The 16409-nt window shown below is 41.7% G+C and overlaps 1 protein-coding gene across 1 annotated transcript in view; it reads left to right on the top strand.

Moving 5' to 3' along the window:
- Positions 1–481: 481 nt before the first annotated feature.
- Positions 482–16409, top strand: part of dhx34 (DEAH (Asp-Glu-Ala-His) box polypeptide 34) — a 36393-nt gene continuing 20465 nt past the window's right edge. Inside the window, exons 1-13 of the mRNA XM_083695943.1 lie at positions 482–1570; positions 2130–2441; positions 4113–4367; positions 4948–5050; positions 5213–5430; positions 5615–5789; positions 5923–6116; positions 6242–6343; positions 6436–6693; positions 7750–7923; positions 8049–8154; positions 8307–8413; positions 14883–15149. Of these exons, the coding sequence (XP_083552069.1) occupies positions 833–1570; positions 2130–2441; positions 4113–4367; positions 4948–5050; positions 5213–5430; positions 5615–5789; positions 5923–6116; positions 6242–6343; positions 6436–6693; positions 7750–7923; positions 8049–8154; positions 8307–8413; positions 14883–15149 (3009 nt within the window). The 5' untranslated portion in view covers positions 482–832. The remainder of the gene's footprint in view (positions 1571–2129; positions 2442–4112; positions 4368–4947; positions 5051–5212; positions 5431–5614; positions 5790–5922; positions 6117–6241; positions 6344–6435; positions 6694–7749; positions 7924–8048; positions 8155–8306; positions 8414–14882; positions 15150–16409) is intronic.

Below are 16409 nucleotides of genomic sequence, written 5' to 3'. Positions count from 1 at the left end.
ACCAAAAGAAAACATATTCGTGTTTAACATGTCTCAAATACACCTATGCACATATCCTGCTTTGCATGACCCACTGACATGTGACAGGCTAAATCTGAAAAAGTTTAATAAACTACCAGCATGCCATCAGCGGAACTGATTTTTTTTTTTTTTTTTTTTTTTTTTACATATTTGTGAACGATTATTACGACAAAAGACCAGAATTTAATTTAATCAAAGTAAGAAACTGCAATTTAATTTGGCGCAACGGTGCAAAAGGAACTTTAGAGTCAGGTGGGGATGGCTACGATGTAACACAGGAGTGAAATGTGCGCTGAAGAATCCGATTTCCGTTTTGAACACGCAAATCGGATGGGCGCGAAACCTTCCTCCCCGAAGTCGACTTCGGCAGGTATTTGAAGTGGACTTCAACTTCTTCTACACTATTGCGACACCCTTCCAAACGGCAACACGAAAATCGAGTTCCGGGTCAGGAGGAGAAAGTGGTAGTGGAAAGGAGAAATTCTTTCGACTAATGCAACGCACCACCGGTATCAATTGCCCCATCAGGAAGTAGTCCTACCATATTATTGTTCCGCTGGAGACTCCTGTGTGTGTATCGTTGCTCATAGTTTGTGTGAATTACCTAACTACGTTTTTCTGTTGCTTCTGTCTTCGATATGTATCTTTAACGATAAAACCATGGTATGTACTAATAATAGTAAAATGCTATTGCTAACCAAAGTTTGGAATGCTTAAACTGCAATGTGAATGAGGTTAAGGATTACAGATCAGATATTTTCCTTGGCTTGAGCCATCTAGCTGCCAACTCAAACTCCCTGCCTCTTACTGTATGCCAGAGTCAGTGTCTAATAATTCAACTTGGAGATCAGAGATGGAGAGAAGGATGGAGAGTCGGAGCTGGGATTGGGATAGCCCACAGTACCGTTCTCAGCTGGATGAGATCTTCTTCCGTCAACATGACTACATCCAGGCAGGCAGCCCTGAGCACAAGGAGTTCTGGGCCTTCTTTGAACGCTTCCAGAGGTTTAAGACAAAAAGGGACATGTCCGGAGCCAACAGAAAAGAAGACACGGATGAGTTTAAAGACAGGAATAAGACTGGCAGTGGAGGGGTAGATCTCTGTCTACCTAAAGAGTATGATGCCCACTATCGGATCAATGTGTCTGTGTGCACCAGAGACGTTGAGGAGCGCCTTGGGAGGTCTGAGCACAGACATAGACAGAGCTCATCAGGGCCAAGGGCTCAAGAGATAACAGACTGTCGTCTGGCCCTTCTCCACTTCCTGGACTTCAGCCAGAGACAGAGCTTTGGGAAATTGGCCAAACTGTGCCGGGAGCAGAACAATCTGCCCATTTTCCAGTACCGGGATCGGATCGTGGAGCTCGTCCGAGCCCACTCTGTAGTGGTGGTGGCAGGGGACACTGGCTGTGGAAAGTCCACTCAAGTGCCCCAATACCTCCTGTCCTCTGGCTTCAGTCACATTGCCTGCACACAGCCTCGTCGTATTGCCTGTATATCACTCGCAAAGAGGGTCAGCTTTGAGAGTCTCAACCAGTATGGCTCCAAGGTATGCAGTTATGTTAGATCCTATTGTCCTATTGAGTTCTTAAAAAGTATTTTCAGAATTGTAATTGTTAAGTGTTAGTGTACATTTATTTTAATTTTTTGGTATTTAATTTTATTTATGCAGGGGAGTCTCTCTGAGACCAGGGGTCTCTTTTTCAGGAGAGCCCTGCTTACAAAGGCACAAGAGAAACAAAACAAGAAAACAATTTAAGCCATACTATGAGCTAGGTGAAACATATGCAGTCCTCTTTAGGATTACCAGCATCTTAAATTGCCTCAGAGGCACTAAAGAGTACATTTTTAGAGAATCTTGGATTTTGTTACAATATTATGGTGCATAAAAAAATAAAAGCTGTCCTAACTCAGATTTCCTTTTTAAATGGCATGGTTTGTTGAAGAGATTGACCTATATCTATGTCGTCTTCCTATCTACAATAAAGCAAACTGATACAATAAAGCAAACTCATATGGAACCTTGTCTAGAATAGAGATGTAGATAAAACACTGCATTGCAGTATATATATGTATATATTATATGTATATGCTGCTGTTACTTTCAGGTGGGGTACCAGATCCGCTTTGAGACCACCCGCACCCCTGCCACAAAGCTGCTTTTCCTGACAGAGGGGCTGCTGCTCAGGCAGATCCAGCAGGAAGGGACATTGGCTCAGTACCAGGTTCTGATAGTGGACGAGGTGCATGAGAGGCATCTCCACTGTGACTTCCTCCTGGGGGTTCTGCGCTCACTCCTTGCCACCCGTCCAGACCTGCGTCTGGTCCTCATGTCTGCCACCATCAACATCCAACTCTTCTCCAACTATTTTAACAGTGCCCCTGTGCTGCAGGTACCGGGCAGGCTCTTCCCCATACAGGTCAGTATTGGACAATATAATGGGAATAGGCAGCACTATATACGATGGAGTATGACTATAATTTATATAGATTTACATGAATAAGTCTAGTGAACTTGAGAGTCTGTCTGTCTAGCAAAGTGATATATGGGCAATTCCACGCTAACAGAATAACCCTGGGACTAGATTTTTCAAACATATGCCAAACAAAAACCCTTGATAGCAAAGTTGAACAAACTATGCAGGACTACTTCTAACAATTCCAACTGAAAATAAAAATAAAACCACGTTTCCCCAGAAATATTTGCTCCAAATTAAAATTAAAATATGTCTGCAGAAAGAGTAGGATGTTAGCTGTCATATGATATTTTGAGTTAGAAAATATCTATTTTGTTTGTTAAGCTTTGTTTGTTAAGCCAAATTGGATTTGGGGTTTGAATTCTGAATATTATTGAACCCCACTAAATGAAAATGGCCAATTTGGGTACAATCAATTAGCTTATTTCTCAGGGATAAAACTATATTTCTACAAAATAATGATGCAGGAATACTAATCTTATCTGTTTCTACAGTTCTTCAGAACAATCTGAGATGGTGGGTGTCGAACTCCTCTTTTGTCCGTTGAATTGTCATGGAATGATCTATATATATTATGTATCATATATAAGTTGATAAAATAATACATTATTACCTTAATGATAGTGTCTATTGTATATTTCTATCTTTGTTTCCATATTTTAGCTACATCATCATGTACAGAATGACATTCAAGTCCACCAATTAGTCATTCTGTTACCGGATGTAAATCCACTTCACTTACTGTAGCTTAACAACCAAAACAGATATTTTCTAATTCAAGGTATCATATAATAGCTAACACCCCACTCTTTCTGCAGAAATATTTGAATCTTAATAAAAAGCAAATATTTAACAGAGTTTTGGAGAAACGTGGTTACATAAAACATCTAGGGAGATTTTAGGGTCATTCCATTACATTTACATTTATGGCATTTAGCAGACGCCTTTATCCAAGGCGACTTACAACATCATTACCGAATTTTGAAGCTGCACAGTTCTTAAAGTAAATGTGCTTTTTTAAAATTATTTTCAAGTTGAACTATTAGAAGTAGTCCTTATGTGAGTTTGTTAAACTTTGCTATCAAGTGTGTTTGTTTGGCATTCGATTGAAAGTCCCAGTCATTCTGTTACCGTGGAATTGCCCCTATACTTTGTTTTTCGTCTTTGAATTTTGAAAATATCTTACATTTATGTGGACTTTTGGTAACAGAATGACCCAGAGACTGGGCAAACAATTTCCTAAAAATAATAAGTGTTAGAATGTGTTATATCATATTAGTTGACCGGGGTCTATAATTCAACGTTAATGACATTAATATTAATGAGGTTTGATGTTTTTCTAAACACCTTTTAAAGACTTTTTCTGGTAGAGGTTTTCTTAGACGCTTTTCCAAGCGTTTGACCAGAAGTCAAAGCCTTTGCTTATCCCTATTCTTATTATGGAAGATGGTTGAGAAATGTATTTCTGACTTGATTTGCCTAAAATATACTTGTAGCTTTCATTTGACACCCAATTTGATATGCTCCGATGAATTTCACATTTTGGTCGTCATGGGTTTTCTTACACGCAACTGCCCATATGCAATAAAGCGCTCACCCACTTCTTCTGTCCAGGTGATCTACCAGCCCATTCCCCCAGAGGAGCAGCCCTCACGCTCTGAGAAGCTGGACCCCCGGCCCTACCTCCATGTGCTACAGGGCATTGACCAACGCTACGCTCCAGAGGAGCGCGGGGACCTGCTGCTCTTTCTTAGTGGTGTGGCAGAGATCTCCACTATCCTGGAGGCCTGTCAGATGTATGCCACACACACCCGCCGCTGGATAGTTCTACCTCTACACAGCACCCTCTCTTTGGCTCAACAGGACAAGGTACACTGCCAGTCATGACCAAGTCTAATAGCTAAACTGCCCTTTACAGACTTTGATGGAATTGAGGATGGTTAAACTCATAGGGTTTTACAATGCAAATACAATACAACTGTATATGGCCCCTTATCCTTAGGGCAATGCGAGTTTAGGACTGCAACAATGCATACATACAACATACAGAGAGACTAACATAAACAAAATATAAAGATCATGGTTGATAATGCAGCATGAATACATTATAGATTGATAGAATCTGAGACATATGCAAACGGCATTAGGTACAAAAAAGTCTCGTGTTATTACATGAGAGGAGGGTCATATCATCATTTGGTGGGTGATGGATTTTGATACCAGATCCTTTTACTGTCACACAAATGTGGTTGGTGGATGTTATTTTCTGTACAGCTTAATGGGGGAGCTCAACATTCACCGACATATACAGCAATCAGGGCAAGAAAACGCTGTAACTATGTAGAATGAGTGTGCGAGATGCACTAAGATGTGCAAGACTGTGAATGTTGCCATTGAGGGTAAGGATAAATCCCTCATTAACTGTGTATAACTTGTCATCACTCTGTAGGTGTTTGACATTTCTCCTCCAGGAGTGAGAAAGTGCATCATCTCCACCAACATTGCGGAGACCTCTGTCACTATTGATGGTGTGAGATTTGTTGTGGACTCAGGTAAGGAACCAGCGGTGCACTGCAAAAGTCTACTACACAGGCAAGAAGCGGGGGGTAACAACTACCAAGTGGCAAAAAAGTGGAGCATGGTCAGGGCCTTTTATCAATCGGTGAGGAAAATGGAAGTAGGCATTGAGTTATCACTGTTGTGTCCCATTTTAGGAAAGGTGAAGGAGATGAGTTTTGATCCCAAGGCCAAGATGCAGCGGCTTCAGGAGTTCTGGATCAGTAGGGCCAGCTCTGAGCAGCGGAAGGGCCGAGCTGGGCGTACTGGGCCTGGGGTGTGCTACCGCCTCTATGCTGAGTCTGACTATGAGGCCTTTGCCCCCTACCCAGTCCCAGAAATCCACAGGGTGGCTCTGGACTCTCTTGTACTCCAGGTACTGTAAGAAACAAAATCCCCATCACTTTTTTAGTGCCTTCATGTAGTTTCATAACTAACATAGACCAGACACAAATGTATACTGTATGGATATTATCATCCTCTTCCAAATTACGTAGCTGCATAGTTGCTGGGAAAAAGAAAAATTATATTGTGTCTTAACACACTCTGTGTCTTTGCAGATGAAGAGTATGAGGCTAGGAGATCCACGCTCTTTTGTATTCATTGACCCTCCTCCTGCTGCCAGTATTCAGACTGCAGTGACTTACCTGAGGGAGCAGGGGGCACTAGACGCTCGTGCGGAGCTCACATCCATCGGGAGGCTGCTGGCACAGCTGCCTGTGGATGTGGTCATAGGTAAAGCCTCCTGAAGTCATGTCATGTCCCAGTATGAGCTACAATTATTACTACATACATTCAATGCCTCCTGCAAAATTACCTCTCTTTCTTCCTTGATCCCTAACCTCTGTGATGTGTGATGTGTTCTTAGGGAAGATGCTGGTGCTGGGCTCTGTGTTTAATCTTGTGGAACCTGTGTTAACGGTGGCAGCAGCCCTCAGTGTTCAGTCCCCATTCCTGCGCAGCGCACAGCACAACCCAGACTGTGCCACTGCCCGCCAGCCCCTGCACAGCAACCAGGGAGACCCCTTCACCCTGCTCAACACCTTCAATGCATGGGTGCAGGTCAGTGTGTGAATCAGGAGACAATGAAACTATGGTTGCCCATATGTACCATGAGAAAAATCATATGTTTTGCAGCATTCTTTAATGGAACAGTATGTAATAGTGCTTTAATTGGTCCTCATCAGGTAAAGGGTGAAAGGGGGGGGGGCTCGAGGAAGTGGTGCAGGAGAAGGGGACTGGAGGAACAACGGTTGTATGAGATGGTCAACTTACGCAGGCAATTCAAGGTAAGAGAGACCAGACTTATTATTTGTGTGTGTGTGACTTTATGTGTTTAAAGTGCATTGTACAGTATTGTCCCTCTCTGCCCTGGTGACAGGAGTTGCTGAGGAGCCATGGCTTGCTGGATGTGGAGCACAGGGCTACCTCAAGTGGTGGCCGGGAGCAGCGCAGAGAGAGGCTGAGTGAGAGGCGGAAACTGCATCAGCTCAAGAGGGATCATGACCTGCAGGAGGGCAGCCGCCGCAAAGTCCTGAGACTTGAGGAGGGCCAGGAGGGAGACGGTTCTTCAGGGTCAGACACAGAGGACAGAGGCAGGGCCAGCAAGGACAGTGCAGAACAGAACATGGACATACAGGTGAGACTCCCAGAGAACAATGACCCTCTTCGCAGTTAATATGGTACTGTATTTCTGTATTACCCAGCTGCACAGCCGCGAGAGAGAAACAATTGTAAAATGTATGTTTGACAGTCAAACAACTGTAACGAAATTCATTAAACAAAACACTTTATACGATTGTTATATGAGTGGCTTGAGTCTAGGTTGTGGAGAGAAATAAAGCACTAAGTTAGCTATGAAGCTTTTGAGAAACTGGGCCCATCAATTTTGACTGTGAAATGACAGACAAAGTTCTGTCTGACTAATTGATTTGTTAGTTTATTTAAGTTTGTCTTATACCTTTTATAGTGCCCAGCCCATATGGGCGTATAAGACACTGTACATTTAACAGCGTATAAATAAAATAAAGCAAGGTTTATACATAAAACAAAACAAAATTCCCTACACATGCATCGTATTTTGCCTTTGATTCCAGGCCTAAAAATATAATTTGCAGAATCAAAGGCTGCCTCCCTGACTAGCCATTCAAGTTTCTCCTCATCTATCCAAAATAAATCAGGCTTCCATTGAAGCACCTTTATCATAGAACTGAGCTCCCATGTCATCATATAATGTGCAATAAAATAATAAATGGAATTCATATATTTATTTTAAATTTCATAGACTGTACGTAACATCTCCTCTTCCTTTATGGCATTGTACCTACGTACCTCAATTTCCAGCTCTCAATTGGGTACAAATAGACCTTTGGCTTCTAATATATAATATAATATATGCCATTTAGCTGATGCTTTTATCCAAAGTGACTTACATTGCAATTAGTGCATAAATCTTTCAGTATATATGGTCCCAGCGGGAATCAAACCCATACCCTAGATCCGTATAAGGTGACATAAGGTTCAGGGGCATAGTTGTATTTGATTTGGACATAGGTTTGGTTTGGACCATATACCACTTCAAAGTTAGAATTAACTTGTGTTTAATCATTGGCATTGCATCTGCAGCTGTCCTCTTGTTCTTAATTGGTCATGGATTTTGATACTGTGATGTTTGGGCTGGCCCTGCCCCATACAGGAAGTAAAGTTCAAGCTGCGCCACAACGTGTCAGAGCTCCAGCAGGCTACCAGCGCCAGTCAGGACCTCTCGTCTCGCCAGCAGGCCCTGCTCAAACTGCTGCTGTGCCGGGGGCTCTACCCCCAGCTGGCGCTGCCCGATGAGCACAACGCCACGCGCAAAGACTCTGAGCAGGTCAGCTCAGGCCTGATGCCTCCCAGTCCCCCAAGTTGTTCTCACTGTGTGCGTGCGTGTGTCTGTGAGAGCAGTCGCTGTGTGTGACCATGTGAAATCTCAGGTTCTGGTGTCCTGTCCTGCAGGTATTCCACACACGGAACAAGCAGGGTGTGGTGATTCACCCCACCAGTGTGTTTGCCAGTGACCCAGAGGTGCTGCATGTCCCTGAGCAGGAGTCCAGAGAGATGGGTAAAACTACTGTCATCTAGTAGACTGTATATAAATGACCTAATGACCTCATCTGCAGAGCAAGTTTAGCAGTTGGCTAGCATCAGGCCTAGCATTAGGCCTCAGCTCTGTTATTTACTGTTTTATTCCCCAACTCTGTCTCTTGGCTTCAGGGTCTGATAAAGGGGAGAGCAGTAGACACCAGCTGCTGGCCTTTGTCACTCTGCTGGAGACCAACAAGCCCTATGTGTCCAACTGTGTGCGTGTCCCAGCACTTCAGGTCAGTACTAGGTGTGGGGATTCCATGCTCACCACTCCCTCTCTGTTCAGCTCTGAGGTGAATGTGTTGAAATGCCAAAACATGACTCAAATACAGAGGCCTGCATAATTATTGGGACAGTGGTAAACATTTTTCTTCTTTTGGCTCTATACTCCTAAGTTTGGATTTTAAATCAAACAATTACTATGAGGTTAAAATATTATGGTTTAACCATTTAGAAATGACAACAGTTTTTATACAGTCATGAGAAAAAATTAGGACACCCTATGAAAATCTTTGTCTTCTTCAACATATTCAATTTGATTCATTTGTTATTCATTTGAACAATATTGAAAAATTGAGGTAATATAACTAAACAAATACAACTGAAACAAATTATTTAAAAAATGATTGGTAAAATGTAATTAATAGAAATGCAATCTTCTTGTGAGGAAAAAGTTAGGACACCCCCACATTTAGTTCCTCTTAAAATGGCTAAAATTATAATCAAGAGCACCACATCAGGTGCAAATGATTAGAACATCGTTACAGAGGATTTTGGAGGAGCCTGTCCTATTTAAACCTCAGACATTTAGTTTGGTTTGCTCTTGATTGTTGAAGTGAGTTGCATCACCATGGCGAGATCAAAAGAGCTCTCTGAGGCCTTCAGAAGAAAGATTGTCGATGCATATGAGTCTGGGAAGGGATATAAAAAGATCTCCAAACAATTCGAAATTAGCCATTCCACTGTCCGGAAAATTATTTAGAAGTGGAGAACATTTAAAACCACCACCAACATGGCCAGGTCAGGCCGCCCAAGCAAGTTCAGCCCAAGAGCTGACCGAAAGATGCTTAAAGAAGTCTCCAACAATCCCAGAATGTCATCACGGGACCTACAGGTATCTCTTGCCACAATTGATGTCAAAGTACATGCATCCACCATAAGAAAGAGACTGAACAAGTTTGCATTACATGGGAGGCGTGCCAGGAGGAAACCCCTGCTGTCAAAAAAAAACATCAGGGCAAGACTAAAGTTTGCCAGAGAACACCTAGAGAAAGACCAGAACTTCTGGAACATTGTGCTTTGGACAGATGAATCCAAAGTTGAACTATTTGGGCACAGTAAGAGTAGACATGTTTGGCGCAAAACCAAGACAGCATTTGAAAACAAGAACCTCATACCAACTGTGAAGCATGGGGGTGGAAATGTCATGGTTTGGGGCTGCTTTTCTGCAGCAGGGCCTGGTCAGCTCACCATCATAGAATCCACTATGAATTCTATATTGTATCAGAGGGTGCTTGAGGAAAATGTGAGACCATCTGTTCGAAAGTTGAAGCTGAAGCGGATGTGGACCATGCAACATGACAATGACCCAAAACATTCCAGTAAATCTACCAAGGAATGGCTCAAGAAAAAGAAATTGAGAGTTCTGGAATGGCCAAGTCAAAGCCCGGATCTTAATCCTATTGAGATGCTGTGGATTGATTTGAAACTGGCTGTGCATGCAAGACACCCCTTGAACATCACACAGCTGAAAGAATCCTGCAAGGAGGAGTGGGAAAAACTTTCTCCCAATCAATGTCAGAGACTTGTAGACAGTTATAAGAAACGTCTAATTGAGGTTATTTCAGCCAAGGGGGGCAATACTTGCTATTAGGGCATAGGGTGTCCTAACTTTTTCCTCAGTAGGAATTGGCATTATTGTTAATTTTTCGTTAAATAAATTATTACAAAGTTACATTTTCATAGTTTTTTGTTCAATTACATCCCCTTTATCTATAGATATTGTTATAAAGAAGATAAAATATTGATATGTCCATATTTATACAAGAGAATAACTTAATATTTTGGGGGGTGTCCTAACTTTTTCTCATGACTGTACATAGTCCCCCTATTTCAGGGAACCAAGAGTATTGGGAAAGATTCATATAATATCCAAATTAGGCACTCATGTTGAGTATTTGGTCGCAAATCCTTTGAATGCAATAACTGCCTGAAGTCTACGATGCACTGACACCACCAGACACTGGGTATCTTCTTTGGTGATGCTCTACCAGGCCTGTACTGCAGCCATCAGGTGAGTTGCTCAGCCTCAGCCAAGCCTGTCATGCTGGCCTCAGATACACATCTGGAATGGAATGGTGCTGATGTGGTGCTCCTCCTCCCTCTCCCTACTTTGAAAGAAAAGCTTTTACAAACATGCCTTCTACCTCTTTTGACAACTTGACTCCATTCAGCAAGCAGCAAATGTAGAATTTGAGTGACTTTTCAAAAATCAATTCAATAATGTATAAATAGTTCCATGTCGCAAATGCAGTTCTGAATCAGAAGGTTAGATTAGGTTAATAATAATAATAATAATAATAATAATAATAATAACGATAAGTTATTCTTACTACTTTCATTTCATATAATCTCTGTCAGCATTTAAATACAATGAGTGAGTGTATAGACAGTGCATATGCATGCTTTGTCATACTCGTGCATGTTGTGTATCACAGAAAAAGAGTTTAGCATTCATTGCTAGAGTACATTATTTTCGCAGAGATATCTAGGATATGTTGCAGAAAATCTGCAGCTACAGGCTGCGAGTGTGCATAATATGCATAATTACTTTGTGTGTGCAATGTGTGCATCTGCATCTGCAAAAAAGCAGTTGCTTACAATACATTGTGAGGTGAAGTTCAATAATTTAACTTCACCTCATGTTGTAAAAAAATAAATAAAAGTGTATACAGTTGGTAGAAGTTTAGAGTTTAAAGTGTTGTTGTGTGAGTTATTTTTTTCAGGTCATTCACTTTGTCAAAACTATCACCAGGAGGCATCGTTGAGCATGATGGATATGTTTGAACCTCGCACCTCACATTTGGGAAAGGACTGTCGATTAGTTATTTGCAGAGTATCAACTCATAGTGAAATAATAGTGCAATGACAAGAATAAAACAAACTATATTTTCACTGTTTTACTGTCCACACAGTATGAGTTATTTGAACACCTCACATTCTCACAGCGGCCGCATCCCCTGGCAGCGGGTGTGTTTGGATGAGTTGGGCTTGATATATTGACAAATGTATGCAACACTCTCATGATCAAAGCAGTTTTTCTGGTCGGACAGATGCACTTGTGTCATTTACCTGAGACCCGATCAATTCATGCTTTTCACTTGCACTAACCACTACGTTATTCTTCCATCAAACTCCCCAGAATTAGTTGTTTAACACCCCCCCCCCCCCCTTCAACCACCTCACTACATTTTTGCCAGCACCCCCTCGCGAAATATGTCCATGGATAGGCTACATTTTCGCTGGGTACATAAAGGGGCAGGACGGGGGGATGACGACGATGACTACGACGATGTTCTGTCATTGTAGTCATCGGGACAAATAGCCAAAATGTAAGGTGTTCTTACTCTTGAATTACGCTGCTCTCTCTCACTATACAGTATGAGATATGCAACAACCCCCTCATAACATTTTAGACACTTCCCCCCACTCATAGCAACTTGTGGTTATAAGAAGCTCAAATCGTTTACCGTATCATATGATGACACTCCTCCCCTATAATAGTACAGTTCTTCATTTAACGAATTCCGTTAGTTCATAGATTGACATGCATTAGCTAGGAGAATGGAATATATCATCCAATATGCTGTAATAGAAATAACGCCATGCTCATAAGAAAAATAATCGTCCTCCCTAATCTTGAATGGCACCCCCCAAATAGGCAATGGCATTATGATAAAAAATGTGTGCACAAAACAAGATTACATTATTTTATTTGCTCCACGTTTTAACGAAAGTCAATATTTAGCCTACTGGTGATACTTGTTCTCAACTGTATCAAACAGACCTGTGTCATTATAACAGAGGTCAGAGCAAAACAAATCTCCCTTTTGGTGCATCTTTCTTCAGTCAAAGTTAAGGCTGATGTATTGTTGACGGGGGAGGGTAATATTTCCATTACAATGAGTTTGAGAGGACCGGAGGGGGATATAAGAGTGTGCAGGATGTTATTGAATGCATCACTGTCAACTTGATTACTTCAATGTTACTCTCCTTCTGTGCACTTATATAAACATTTGTTGTCTAAGTTGTAGCAACCTCATGATGGGTATAGGGTGGGTAAATTTGAATATCATGCCCTGGGTGGGTATGTAAATAGCCTAAACCTATCGATGTTACATTGAGCTGGTTAATGGAATATGAATCACAATCATTCAATGTGCTGTAATAGAAATAACGCCATGCTTGTTGCCTGCGCGCCTCCTTTCCCCTTTACATATTTCGGAGAAAATACATGGCTGCAGTTGGATGGACCTGTAGTCTTATATTGATCACATCAGGTATTCAGTAGTCATTGCAAGTCCAAAAGTTTGTTTGCATTTGCGTCAATATGGAATGAGAGAAACCAAGGGGAATACATTCCAGTCGGCTATACAGAAAAAAAAGACACACCTCTGCTGTGGAAGACATTGAAGAGACGTGGCCAAATTAGTTGTCAATAATGGTTGTCATTTTTACTAACACAGCCTCTCAATAGTGTCCTATTCGTCACCAAAAATATCCAACTTTGCCTCTCTCGCCAGAGAGGATGGAGAGAGCACACGGTGGATGGTTAGAGCCACCTAAAATCTAGTGTGACTGGAACAAGATGTGTTTTTGTAATTGTTTAAAGTTGAAACTACAAGTTCCCAAGCCAGCCAGGAGTTGAAAGTTTAATCTTAGGATATACTGATGGGGGATGGTAATGGTTTCCGATTAACAAACAAAGGTGTGACAATTTATCCAGCACGTTCTCCCCCTTCAAAAAGTGCTATACAAAATAAATGTATTATTATTATTATTATTATTATTATTATTATTATTATTATTATTATTATTATTATTATTACATTGTGTGAATGAGGGATGGCTGCCCTTGCTGAAAATGTGGACGTTCTGCTATTATAACTGTAGGCTACTCTAACCAGTCTCATTCCCACTGAAACCCAACTTACTGCTGTCACACATGAAAATTCCTAACTTCATTCTGTAATCATTCTGTTATTATTAAAGCCGACTCACACTTATTCATGTTTGACTGTGCTAAAACATTTCCCCATTTCTCTGCGCTGTGAGAGATTGTGTGATCTGCAATTCATGAGCTGCTATAATAAACTTGATTTTGCCAATCTACTTTACATCTGATAAGGCAAACCATTTTCTTTTCAAACATCCTTCACAGCTTTTCTCACCACCTTGTGGTTGTTTTCGGCAGCACTATTGGCGACGGCTTTGAAGTGCAGCGGCGGTGTGCAGGGATTAAACCCCTGCCAACTGTATGAGTGACCATGCATTGCATTGCATTAAGCTGGCCCAACGAAACAATATAGTTATGTAGGTTATTTCGCTTAAATAACTAGGATATTTTGCAGAATCTCTCAGCAGCTATATGCATTGCATACCGTATGCATGCTCCTAATTGGTGTGCAATTTGTTCGTCAGTGAAAAAGCAGAGCTACTTGTATTGCAATTGAATCTCAACTCACCCCTTGTAAGAAAATAAATACAAGTTGAAATATAGCAGCTACTTAGGTTTTGTCATAGTGTAATGCGATCCATGCATTCATTGTATTTAGCTGGCTGACCCAATGAGCAAGTTAGTTCTGCCTAGATCTAGTAACTAGCAAAGTGCATAATCATCTATTTGGGTTGAAAATCAAACAATTACTGTTTTTCACCATTTAGAAATGACAATACTTGTTCTACATAGTTTGTGCCTCTATTGCAGGGCACCAAAAGTAATGGAACAGATTAAACACTCACATTTAGTATTTTGTCCAAGTTAAACACTCATGTTTAGTATTTGGTCAACAAAACTTTCCATGCAACAACTTCCTGAAACCTGTGACCCTTTGACTCCACCAGATGCTGGGTATCTTCTCTGCTGAAGTTCTGCCAGGCCTGTACTGCAGCCATCTTCAGTTGTTTTGAGGATGTTTTGCCTTAAGTCTCCTCTTCAACAAACAAAATGCATGTTCAATTGGATTTAAATCTGAAGATTGACTTGGCCAATCAACAACTTTCCACTTGTTGGCCCTGAAAAACAGCAGTTACAGCAGTTATAGCATCAATTAAGACAAGTTAGCCAGTTCTAGTGGCAATGATAATATTCGTCTTATCTGTCCCATTACTAACATAGGGCACTGTATTTGGTCATGGTCATTTGAAAGTTTAATCATGTAGTAATTTCAAATCAAACTTTTAGAGTATAGATTAAGAAGCAGAACAAATGCTTCACTGTCCCAATAATTATGCAGGACACTGTACGTCCTGTAAAGGATGCTCTCTCATCACTACCTGTACATCACAGCCTCAGTACTTCAGGTCCGTTTCTTAGTGTGTGTGCGTGCGTGGATGCGTTGAATGTGTTCGGTGACCGTTAATGATAAATGTCCCTGAAGTAAGTGTGTAATGCTGATTCATTGAGTGATTGTCCCTTTGTCCCAGGCTCTGCTGCTTGTAGCTAACTCATTGGACAGTAACGCTGACTGCACACGTCTGGTGGTGGACGGCTGGCTGGAGCTGGGGCTGAGTGATGGGGAGGGAGCTCTACGTGTGCTCTCCACCTCCCTCACCCTTAGGGCAGACTGGGAACGCCTGCTATTGGCCCAGCTGGGGCAGGGCGCCACCGGGGGGCTGGCAGGACCAGGAATCTCCCGGAGGGACCTGGAGAAGCTGAGTGAAGGCCTTGTCCGATTCCTGCTTTACACTGAGGTAGCGACTGAGTTATCTACCTCTCTCTGCTGTACTGACCAGTTTTCTGATGTTCATGTAGGTCTTTCACACTATTGTGCCAACCCAAACCGTGCTATTTTCTGTGAATATGGCATGCTTTAGCTGGTCAGCCTGCTCATTTTTCACTTCATCATCTAACACACTTCAAATTAGTTAGCTAAAAGCTGCAATCGATTTGCAGGCTTGTAATAAAAGCATGACCCTACTGTCTAGTATACAGTAATAATTTAGTCCTACATGGCGTTCAAGAAGTAGCTTTGCTACACTGTGTGCACACCAGGCCTTTGCGTTCCGTTGCTGTATGTTGTTTTGAGGCAACCCCCCTGCTGGCGGTGCCGCAACATAGCAATCTGGAGGATGCAAAGTGAAACTGAAAGACAAACTTGAGTTTTACTTTCAGCCTTGAACCAGTGTTGACTATTCAACACAACAATAAAACCATAACTGATATTGACGTTTCTCTCCAGCTAATTTCTTAGTTTATGGATTTTATGACAATACAAAGCAAAGGAGTTTTGAAGTTGAGGGTTAAGTATTTATTAAGTTTGACAATGAGGACGAAAACTTGCATAAGCAGCCAGTCATATTTCATGAAACGCATGCTCACCATGCCATTACAAAACAGTGCATACAAATGCTTCTAATACTAAAAAAGCCAGTTAATATCATTTTTAAGCTAACAGCTTTTGTCTTGTTGCTATCGCACAAAACTATTGCTGAGAGCTACATATTTCTGTCCTCCTTGGTGGTTTGACAACTTCCTGTTCTGTTGCCGCACGGTAACTTGCGGGAACTTTCCACATAAGATGAGAAAATCCAGAGCATGCTGGACACACAATGCAACACAGAGACAGTCTGGTAGCATGGATGCAGAGGTGCAGATCGCCCCATTCTGAATTAATGACTTTCGCCGCTGTTGAGTGTAAGGCAGACAACCTTAAATGTCAACCCTGTTCCCCATAGAGCAGGGGTTCTCAACCTTGTGCAAGCTGGGCCCCCCTAAAGCTGGTTCATTGCAGTTGGGGCCCCCCCTCCTCCCGGCGCCACCCCCCCCCCCTTCCCGGCGCCACCCCCACTACACCACCTTGCATAGATAGATAGATAGATAGATAGATAGATAGATAGATAGATAGATAGATAGATAGCCCTAGGCTAGGCTATTATTGTTAGGCCCACACTATTATTATTATTATTATTATTATTATTATTATTATTATTATCATCATCAGTAGCGGTAGG

The sequence above is a fragment of the Argentina silus genome (genome assembly GCF_951799395.1).
Source record: "Argentina silus genome assembly, chromosome: X".
Lineage (NCBI taxonomy): Eukaryota > Metazoa > Chordata > Actinopteri > Argentiniformes > Argentinidae > Argentina > Argentina silus.
The sequence above is the reverse complement of the archived record's forward strand: the minus strand, read 5'-3'. Positions and strand labels throughout refer to the sequence as shown.